The 11,832-nt window shown below is 38.0% G+C and overlaps 1 protein-coding gene across 1 annotated transcript; it reads left to right on the top strand.

Moving 5' to 3' along the window:
• The first annotated feature begins 5,190 nt into the window (after positions 1–5,190).
• Positions 5,191–5,973, top strand: LOC131249096 (glyoxylate/hydroxypyruvate/pyruvate reductase 2KGR-like). Its single transcript, XM_058249663.1, has 2 exons — positions 5,191–5,619; positions 5,920–5,973. The coding sequence occupies exons 1-2, from the start codon at positions 5,191–5,193 to the stop codon at positions 5,971–5,973; spliced, it is 483 nt and encodes a 160-aa protein (XP_058105646.1).
• Positions 5,974–11,832: the final 5,859 nt, after the last annotated feature.

Here is an 11,832-nt window from a genome sequence, read left to right as displayed (position 1 = left end):
ACCAAAAAATTCATCTTTTACAGAACTTATGCAGAATTGGGAACTTTGCTGTTAGTCATCAGAGACCTCAATCTCATTATCATTAATTAGTTCTTCTGAATTTAGATGGCGATTTTTCAAGTGAGATTTTTGAAGGTCTTTCATAAATAAAAAATAAAAATCAAGTGAGATTTTTGAAGAGTGCTTTGGAGAGGACTCAGCACACGCATTCAAAATCCAGGCCACTTATCAGGTGGGCCCTGCTGTTTAGACGTTCTAGCTCAAAAATTAGGTTGGTCCCTGCATATGGTGGGAAACAATGCATGTTGAATGTGGACTTCTATAGAATCTTTTGATCGTTCATCCCTTTTGTACACATGGCCCATTGATGGGGCAATGTAAATCTGGATGATGGAGTTAAGCCGAAGGGAAGCTGGGAGCGTCTGAAAACTGAAATGTTCAAGGAATCTCCTGAGTGCTTCAGCAGGTTGATAATGATGTTTTGGTGGGGGTCAAAACCGATGTAGTGGAAGCTGCAGCAAGAGAGAGGTTCGGATATGGCCATATCTAGCCGAAGTGGGGCGGATACAAAGATCATGGTAAGAGTAGTTTCAAGGACGGCCAAAGCTAGGAGAGATTTTGCCCTAATAGGAGTTACAGTGTGATAATAACGTTATCAATGACATGATGACCCTTCGTAACTTGTTGCAATGACACAACTGCTGCACTTGCTACAGTTGCTGCCACTTTCATTTGGCCCTCATCGATTAGAAACTTGGTGAAAGCTATCCCATGGTATATCCTTTCAATGTACCACCGTGTTACAAAAAAAAAAGGGAATTAAGCTTATCCCATGGTAATAGGGAACAGTCCCTGCCATGGGTACTAATGATGTTTTTTGAATCCCATCCCACCTAATACCGTAGGATCGGTCCGGCCAAACAGGCCCTAAGGCAGTAGAGTATCGTATTTGTGGTTTTTTATGGGTGTTATTAGCGTTCCTTTTTTTAAGGCTGAGATTAAAAAGAGATAAGTGGCTGAGATTAAATGAGGTGATTGATTGAGATTATTGATTGCTTGGTTTGTTTAAAGGATTATATATTAAAAGAGATGAGTGGCTGAGATTAAATGAGGTGATTGATTAGGTTTGTTTTAAGGAGTATAGACTGTTTTACACCATTGAAGGATAAATTAAGGGATTGGATTGATTAGTACTTGGATTTATATGGTTTGATCATATAGATACAAGCTTTTATAATGAATTGATTATAGAGCCAATGATTTCTATGTTGAACTGATTGATCATATAGCTCCAAAATTTCAATCTTTAATAGAGGGTCTGATCTACACTAGATCAACTGATCATCTCGATCCAACCATCAGATTTCCAGAATGGTTGGACGTTTGTGTAGCTTGCTCTGTAGATAGGAGATCTAACAATTAAAGCAATAAAAATCTAGAAGTCACAATGCACAATGCGTGATAAGTTGGATCAACAAAAACAATTAATGTTGTGGTGGAATGAAGTAGATCATGCGAGGGATTAGAAGAATAAGCATATTTGAAAATTTTGAACGCAATGATGGAATTGAAGATACCTTTTCAAAAAAAAAAAAAAGAGTCCGGATCCTCTGTTATCAGGTCAACAGAGAATTCCTGATACCCAAATTCTCATTGGTCCACGTCACCACTCACTAAAAAAATAAAAAATATATAAAACAGCTTCGGACGCCAAACCATTAGGGTAATAGGAATTCTCTGTTGACCTGATAACAGAGGATCCCGACTCCTCGATGAACCTTTTCCGGTGGTGGGTAGTCGATCTTTCTCCTTCACATTGAAATCGGATTGCGTACTGAGTTACTAAGTAGGCTTTTATCATACTGAGTAAACTCTGTTGGGCCCACTGTGAATGGATGTGGTCTATCCACGCCGTCCATACGTTTTTAAAGCGCATTTTAATGGTTGAGACCAAAATTGAATAATTTCCAATGCTCAAGTGGACCACATGACAGGAAACATTGGGAATAATAATTTCCACCGTTGAAACCTTTCTAGGGTCCAGAGTGATGTTTATTTGTCATCCAAACTGTTCATAAGATCACACAGATATGGATGAAGGGAAAACACAAATATCAGATTCATCCAAAACTTCCGTGGACCCCAAGATATTTTCAACGGTTGACATTCGATTCACACTTTTTCCTGTGGTGTGGCCCATTGAGCTTTGGATATACTTCATTCTTGGGCTTAAGTCTTAAAATTATATGTTAAAATGGAGGTAAGGAGTGGATGGAATATATAAATAACGGTGGCCCCAAGGAGTTTACTCATTACGCTTAGCGTACTGAGCTACTCAGTACGCAATCCGCTTCCCACACATTCATGAGGGAAGGTGAATGATCATTTCGGACCGTCCATTTGGATAGAAAGTGATTCGGGGGAACAGACGCATCCTAGCCGTTGATGGAGCCGATGTCAAGCCGTTCACAAAAGCAAGGGATTTTAACCGCAAAATCCCATCGACTGGAATCCTCTCGAAACACCTGCTCTACAGACGCGGATTGCGTACTGAGTTTATAGTAAACTCTGTGGGGCCCACCGTGATTCACGTGTCTTATCAACGCCGTCCATCCGTTTCATCAGATCATTTCAGAGGTTTAGAAGAAAATTGAAATATATCCAAAGGTCAATTAGACCACACGACAGGAAATAGTGGGGATTGAGCCTGCCATTGAAAAGTTTTCGGGGACCACCCACTTAGGAAGGTTTCAACGGTGGGCATCAATCTTCCGCTGTTTTCTTTAGTTGGTCCACTAAAGCTTTGGATCTGCCTCGTGCTCTGGGTCATGCCTTAAAATAATATCTCCAAATGAATGGATGTTGGGGACACAACACATACATCATAGTGGGTCCACAAAATTTGGTGACGTCACTTCAGTAGAGAGTGTGGCTACTCAACCTGTCAGTATCTAATCCGCGTACGGATCTACCTAAGTGGGTGGGACCCTGACTGGACCGTGGGATGCCAGCTATAGGTCCGTGAAACCCGCTAGTCAGGTGAAATTCAAATGGTCTTCCACAAAAGATCCGTTGGTCAGGCGAATTCAAAGGGTATTTCACCAAAGATTACCTAATTACTGTGCAATTAACATGAGGGTGCATTTTTATAAGGTTTTCTGAGCTTCTCTATAGTAAATATCGTTAGATTACCTTATGATTTCATGAGAAGAAAGGCTGGGGGCTCAGGTGGGCCCCACCATGATGCTTATATGACATATAGCCGGACCACAATGTGTACTCCTGTTAGTCCCAATGTCGTCCTGTTAGTCCCAATGCTCATAACTCAACTCTAGCAATGATTAGGTGAAGCATGGGATTAAAAACAATATACAGGACAATGCTCACCCTCAAAACTTTCTCTTGCTTTGGACACATGAATCATGGACAGTCATATTTATGGGAATTTAGGATATTTTTTTGGTGTCATCTAATAATTGAAATATATTTCATATAATTATCATGGGGGGCATTATAAAAAATCAAGGGTGAAAGTTTCTCTCTAATTATTTCTTACTACCTTGAATCACAGGTCAATCTGATTTTTTAGCTTCAAATGCCGTGTGATTATGCATCAATGGTCAGAGTGGATTTCATACATGCATTGTGCATTCTTTGTGCTTCTTTGCTCTCTTTACTATTCCAAAATAACATGTATTTACACTTATATATTAAAAGGATATTTCAAGGGATGCCCGTCTTTACTTTTGCCTAAGCCACCATGATATTTATGTGAATGTCACTCCAACCATTGGATGTGTAATTTTACATTAACCCTAAAACCAAAAAGTAGGCTCAACTTATGATTTAGGTGGGTCAGGCTAAAGAAAATAGTTACAAGAAAGATGTCTACCTTTGATTTTTACCGGGCTTACCATAATTATTATATAAAATCCACTCCAACCATTAAATGCAACGCTAAAATTTAAACTTGGTGCCCAAAAATTAAACAATCCATGATTTAAAATAAGTTTTTTTAATAAGTTAAAAATAAGTTTTTTTAAAAAATAAGTTTAAAATAAGTTTTTTTTAATTAAATAAGTTTAAAATAAGTTTTATTTTTAATGAGTTTAAAATAAGTTTTTTTATATAAAAAAAAGTTTAAAATAATTTTTAAAAAAAAATTAAGTTTAAAATAAGTTTTTTTTTAATAAGTCTTTTTTAATAAGTTAAAAAAATAAAATAAATAAAATTACACACTCCACTCACACCATAATGGTTTTTTAACATGGAGTGCTCGAACCAATGACCTTGGGTTGAAATTCTTATAAGTCTACCACTTACTAAAGACCCTAAAATCCAAGGAAAAAGGTTCCGTACAGTTGAGCTAATGGGAACTCCTTGTAAGGTCGAGCTGTGTGGGCCCCACCATGATGGATGTTGAACATCAACAAAGTGCATTTGATGGGTCCCCTTTAAATTATAGGATATCCCCAAAATCACCTGTATACGAAACTCCAGTGGGCCATACCATCTAAAATCATGTGAAGACATGCCTAAAACATATAAAAGCACTTGGTGGGGCCCACCTGAAATTTGGATGCATCTGAAACTTGGTCTGACCCCTCATCCAAATGGGACACACATGATGGATGGACTGGATTTGTGAACCACATCTCGTTGGGCCCAAAAAATGATTATGAATGTTTTAATGGAGAGTAACCCCTCTCAACTCTTGTATGTGGTGTGGCCCACACAAGTCATGGATTGATTTGATTTTTAAGCCCTAGGCCCACTATGGAATGGTGCATCTGACTATGGGGTAGATGTTCAACATCCATCATGGTGAGGCCCACACAGCTCAATTTTCTATGCAACATGGAGACTAACAATTTGCCTTTGAGAAGGGTAACAAAAGCAACACGTGTTTTTTGTCTTTTTCCCAATATATATATATATATATAATTCTTGTTTTTGAAATACCTCTAACATATCTCCTTCGATCCATGGGGTATTCCGTTCCATCTTTTTTTTTTTTTTTTTGAAAAGGTATCTTCAATTCCATCATTGCGTTGAAAATTCCATCTTTTCTTTTTTTTTTTTGAGTCGGGATCCTCTGTTATCAGGTCAACAGAATAAAAAACCAGTGTTAGCAGCGGAAAGAAAGAACGTAAGAACAAAACCCTAAAATCGCAAACCCAAACTCTAGAAATGGAAAATCTAGGCGTTCTTCTAACCTACCCAAACGCATACTTCGAACAAGTGCTCGAGAAGCGAGTCAAGCTCTTCAGGCTCTGGCAATCTCCCCCCTCCAACAGGATTGAATTCCTGAAGAAGAACTCCGAATCAATCCGTGCAATTATCTCAAACGCCCACGTTGGAGCTGATGCCAATACAATCGACGCCCTTCCTAACCTTGAGATTATCTCCAGCCACAGCGTCGGATTGGACAAGATCGATCTGGCCAAGTGCAGGGAGAGAGGGATCAGGGTCACGTACACGCCCGACGTCCTGACCGACGAAGTCGCCGACACTGCCGTCGGTCTGATCTTGGCCACGTTGAGGAAGATCTGCGCGTCCGATCGGTATGTTAGGGAGAGGAAGTGGACGGAGAAGGGGAATTTTGCATTGACAACGAAGGTCCGTCTTTTATTTTATTTAATTAATTTAGAGTAATTTGATACTCTGCCATATTAGGACACTTGATACGCAGGCCCCAGTGTCGCAATATCATGTACCCAAAATTAGATTGGTTGAGCTGCCCATTAAATATCATAGTTCAGTAAACCCAAAAGCTCGACACCTCTCAATGTTCAGAGAATCAAATTGTTCTCTGTTCGTTTGAGTTTTAGGAGTCTCTGACCGTGGGTAGAGAGAGAATAAAAGTATCTCTCCTTTCTTTGTTTTTTCTATTAATAACTAATTACATACAATCACTAGTACCGCAGCTTGTGGTACAGTGCTATCTATTCTGCCAACGTGGCACTTCTGTAATAAAGTGCCAGGGAAACGATACCAAGAAGATTAGCCGTCTTGAAAATTATGCTGATCTGCACCATTGTCATGGATACAGCCAAGATTTTTTAGAATCTCCTTATAAAATAAGGAGAAAAACAAAATGATATTATCACCGGAATTTTAAAATATCCTGATGGTGATGTCGACGTGTTTGGAAAGATGCGTGGCATTGTATTATATATAATTACCAACATTATTTCACAGTTGTTAATGAAAATTTTACTTCACCCTTTTTAAACCTTTGAGTACTTACCGAGGAAGAAGACAAAAGAGACCTGAGCTAGAGCAGGACCTTTCGATGCCAAAGTCAATATAGGAATCTAGGTCCAGTGGTATCGAAGGATTTTGGATGAGAAATTATGCGTACCTTTTCATGTAAATGAACACTCTATTTATAGTGTAGGTAGGCAACAGTCAGTTCTTAATCTTAGGTGTAATCTTAGCATAATTTTCTTAACCGTCATGCAAGATTTATGCAAGTGATAAGAGTCAACGTAGTTGACCCTAGAATCACATAGCGGATGGTCGAGACTGACCTGGGCTGGATCCTTCGATCGATCAGGATGAGGCCGAGCTGAGCTGGATCCTTGACTAATCGAGCAAATAAGCTTGGTTGGAGCTCGAACAAATAAGCTTGGCCGATGCTCGGACAGATAAGCTTGGTCGGAGCTCGAACATATAAGCTTGGTCGGAGCTCGAACATATAAGCTTGGTCGGAGCTCAGACAAATAAGCTTGATCGGAGCTCGAACAGATAAGTTTGGTCGAACATATAAGCTTGGTCAGAGTCTCGGAAGTATATGGTGTCAAGTACCCGGCTCGGGAGTACGCTGTGTCTACCCTTTACCAAAACAATTTGTTGATAGTTGTCTAAGAGCTCTTCGGCCCAGAAGTACATGCTCGTGAGTCTAAGCTGACCCCATGAGTGGTCAAACCATTTTTACCGACAACAATAATGATTGTATGTCCGAAGACATCTGTTGTTTGACCATTCGATGTCAAGATTAGGATTGAATTCTTTCTTTGGAGAAAATATTGTTTTACATAAAACTAGTGTTTGGTGGACATCAGAGTTGTAATCGTTGCACTATATTTTTCAATTGATGCCGGTCACCTATATTCACATCCAACTCGAGTATCACATGTAAAGGGTATATATGGATGAATGACGTGGATAAAACACATGTATCAATATGAGACCCACAAATGTAGTAGTTTTCAAAATCTATCAAAAATCCTATCGTGTCTCTTACTGGGACCGGAAGTTCAAATACTTGAATTAATCCAATCATTCCCATCGATTCCAATTACAGTATGGAATTTTTATCGTACCAAATACAATTCAATATTGGGTAATTCTCTGTGTACTAGATAGGTTTGCCCATATATTCAACAAGAATTTATTAATGCTATCGGAGCATGGACTATACATCTACACATATGCACATCTAGTAGATGAGCACGTGTTGATCATAACAATATTTAAAATAATGGGCCGATTGTGTTCAATGTGTGACCCAACCAGCTTGGTCGCTACTTATTATTTTGTCCATTGATGGCATTTCCTTTCAGCCGTCCGTTTGAATGGCAATACACAACGATGGGGGCTCCGCTGAGCCCATTCGAGTGTACGAGGCTTATATTCACATGACGCAACATGCATGGTGTGTCATGCACATCTAATATCCAAGTCATCCATGAGATAAGTCTGATCGTACATGCTATCCCTCGAAAATCAAGTTGGTGCACTCATCAAGTGATCCACCTAGAAGGGTTAGAAAACTTTAGCTATTTTTTCAGCCATAAATTTATTCGTTAAGATACCACGAAATTGAAAGATCCTTATGTCTGGAATGGAATTGTTTAGCCATAATTTTATGGAGCCTGCCATGATGTATGTGTGAAATTCATTCTATCATCATGTGCTTGTTGGACTTTGGGCGGCCTAATAGACCGTTATTAACATATTTATATACTTATTCATTAGATTATATTAAGATTTTTCGATAACCGTATTTGTATATATGGATGTAATCATTTAATGATAATTTATATAAATTATATATTTGGATTGGCTTTTATGATAAGGTGTGCCATCTTTCATAAATTAGAGGCGAAGTCCACTTTTTATCTAGACACTATTGTGCATGTGTGCACAGTGAAAATACATATCAGATGTACCTCTGCCTTGATTTATTGATGATCAAGATGAGATCTCACGAGGGTTGAAATGATTAACTTCATACCTAGTTAGATCATGTAAGCCTATATATTTCAGTGGAGATAAATCCTTGGTTGATTAGGTGGATCCTACATGATAATCATGTATATGATGAACTCTTAATCATTCACATTCACGATGTGTGATTTGAGTCACATGCACTGCAAAATCAATTTTCCATTAGCAACCGATAGATTTTGATTAAGTTGTTGTATAAGTGTGTTAGTCCTATCGGTAACTATTGGGGGTCGTTTGGCACCATGGATTTGGGAAGATTTGAAGGGAGTTTCAAATCCCCTAGTTGTTTGGCATTATAAAGTAATAGGGAGTTTCAAATTCAGGGAGTTTCAAATCCCCTCAAATGGGGGTTTGAAATCCAAGGTGAAAGCTTGGATTACATTTAAAATCTTTCCAAGAGTTGCATGTGTAACATGTGTGTCACTAGACTATTAATCTATTAGACACAAAACCCACTAATGATGTCCTAAAGTAATTAGATTATCAATTGCATCACTATAATTATTTTAATACGATGATTAGCATGGTCCAAACATCGTCTATGTAAAGCAATAGTTAAAAATCGTTGGTTAGTCACTTTGACATGATCTTGTGCTCGTGGCCCATTTGCGACTTGAAATTTCATCATTTTCGGGCTAAGTATATATTTCAGCGGGCTTATGACAACCATTATGTCAAACATTACATACGTTCACTAATTAGAGATATTAAAGTTGATTTAGTAATTAAATTCAAACCCCTGTAAATATACTATGCATAACTACTTTTGGATTAAAGTTGATTATGAATCAGGGTGCCAAACACAATAAGAGGATTTCAAATCCAAGGAGTTCCAAATCCACACTCCCAAATGGGCCCTTATATACCCTTATCACTCCACATTAAGTGGATAGGTCTCAAAGAGGTAATGTTACATTAATGTTCATTTTCAAAGGTATGTATATAAATTCAATTGCTCATAAGCCCTTGGGAAGACAGAAATCAAGATTATTTCATAGAGATAAGTTAGAAAAAGATTGGACATAATCTCATGACGATGATAACGTAAATGAGACTTATTTAAGGCGCTCGATTGAATGGGCAATTGAATTATATAGTAAACTATTTTGAAAAAAAATATATATTTATATATTAATATTTTCAACAAGTTGTAATTAATTAAATTATATAGTAAACTATTTTTAAAATATATATATATTTATATATTAATATTTTCAACAAGTTTTAATTAATTAAATTTATTAATATAAAATGGGTTCAATTTCAAAAGTAGATAAGCATGTGTCACGAATAGATCATTAAAAATTGTGTGCGTGTATAGATAAATTTAAATGTGATTGAGTGATTAGATCAATGGCCTAGGCCGAGCTTTTAGAGAATTGAATAAATCATTTAGGGCCCACTTGTAGGTTGGTGTAATGTCATCCCCGTATAGATTGAATTTTTTATTATGAGGTAGCATGATAATTCGATAGACCTCATTACCACTGTAATCTAAAAGATCCTGGACTTAATTTCTCCAAAAATTACATGTAAGGGTGAAACAAATCCTCATATGCAGTTTTTTTTTTTTTTTTTCCTTTTGAGTTTTGAGAGAGTTAGTGACATAGGCTATTTATTTGCGTGTCAAAAGCAATGTTCATGCGGTATACACACGTGATACAGGGTTTTTATCGTAAAAAAGGCAACCAGTCATTCTGAGGGAACTGTTAAAAGCTCGGGCTTCTCCTATACAGGAAGCCCTCAAGTGAGTTCTCACGTGTGCTTACATGCATATGCACAAATGCACGTGCAAAAGCTATGTAATAACAACTTTTTTTTTTTTTTTATAATCTGTTAGCTTGTTAGCACACATCACTGTTAGCCACCCCCACTGTGTAATAACAACTTACATTCCCGTGATGAACAGAGCTAGCATTTGTTGTGATTTTTTATTTTATTTTATTTTTATTTTTATTATTTAACACGGACGTATACACATAAGTTTGTAGCTTTGATTTGAGATACTTCTCTCCCCCTTTTCAGTCCTAATCTTAGACAAGCCTCTTTTCTTCCATAAATTTCAATCCATCAAATCCAGAGGTTCTATAAAGTACTATCTTTTCTTTGTCTTCATGTGTGTTTTGTGAGCTGAAAAAGACTATTATAGTTATGCATTAGAGGTGATTTCATTTCTTATTTTTAAATGCTTTCGCTGAGTCTTCGGCTAATATAGAACCAGATATACAGTACGGTAGGCAACACCACATGAAACAATAGGTTTGTGTTCAGGGCCAACATGGTATGCACCTTACATCAGACCTGTTAATCAAGCGTAAGTTACTGAGATGAAGAGAAGATACAAAAAATCATCCTGATCCAGAACTCAGGTCGGCCACAAGACATGAACTTGAGTTCTTAGGAGTAATTTTACATTATTCTCACAGATCTGGCCCACTTGAATTTTATGTTTGGACGATCTCTTGTATGTACCGTGGAAATAATACTTCTCGCCTGATGGATGGAGTGGATTTCACATTCGATGTCCCACACACGTGGTATATGGGCAGAAAAAAATGAGCGCGGATTGGGTACTACCCACACCACCTTGCCAGAGAGGGACGGTCCTGGGCTCCCAGCCCCACCATGATGTATATGTTTTATCATGCCCGTCCATCCATTTTGACATATCATTAGGGAATGAGGCAGATTGGAAGCTTAAGTGGACCACACCACACGAAGCAGTGGGGATTGAATTCATATCAGTGAAAACTTCCTAGGTCCACCGTGATGTTTATTTACCATCAAACCTATTCATAAGGTCACATACACTAACTGAAGGGAAAACATAAGATCGGAAACTTATATGCCCAAAAAGTTTCGGACAGTAAGCTTTCAATCTCCACTACTTGTGGTGGGGTCCACCTCAGCATTCAATCTACCTCTTTTTCGGATCATGTCTTAAAATGATCTATCAAAATGGATGGCGGTGCGATTAAATGTATATAGGCCCAATAAAGCCTCCCACAGGACTGTCCTTGTTTAATCAGGTCATTAGCTACTAACAGCTTCCGTAGCTATTTGCTGCTGAATTGATGTCACCGAGTTCTATGTCCGTGTTGTATTCATAACATTTATTCATTTGATGAGACAATTTTAATACATAACCTAAAAAATGAAGCATATCCAATGCTCAAGTGGAACCCATCTTAGAAGATAGTGATGACAATAACTTTGACCACCGTTGAACCCATCACAATGTTTATTTATGATTTAACTTGTTCATAAGTTTACATAAACATAAATTAGAAGAAAACAAAAATTTTAACTTCATCGAAAACATTAATGGTCCTGCGAAGCTTTTAATGGTAGGTGTTCAATCTCCACAGTTTTCTGTAGTGGGTTCACTTGAGCCTTGCATCTTTCCCATTCTTTGGCTCATGCCCTAAAATGATCCCTCTTGGACGGACAGTGTGTGTGTATCACGGTGGAGCTCGCATAACTGGTGACCGCACTTAAGTGCCGAGACACTACTGGAGGATAGGTGAATAAGTCACCGTCCTCTGGAGCGCGGATTGGGTAATTCCCCGCGAGTACCGGAGCTCGGGACCGACTATG

This window comes from Magnolia sinica, chromosome 1 (genome assembly GCF_029962835.1).
Source record: "Magnolia sinica isolate HGM2019 chromosome 1, MsV1, whole genome shotgun sequence".
NCBI lineage: Eukaryota > Viridiplantae > Streptophyta > Magnoliopsida > Magnoliales > Magnoliaceae > Magnolia > Magnolia sinica.
The sequence above is the reverse complement of the archived record's forward strand: the minus strand, read 5'-3'. Positions and strand labels throughout refer to the sequence as shown.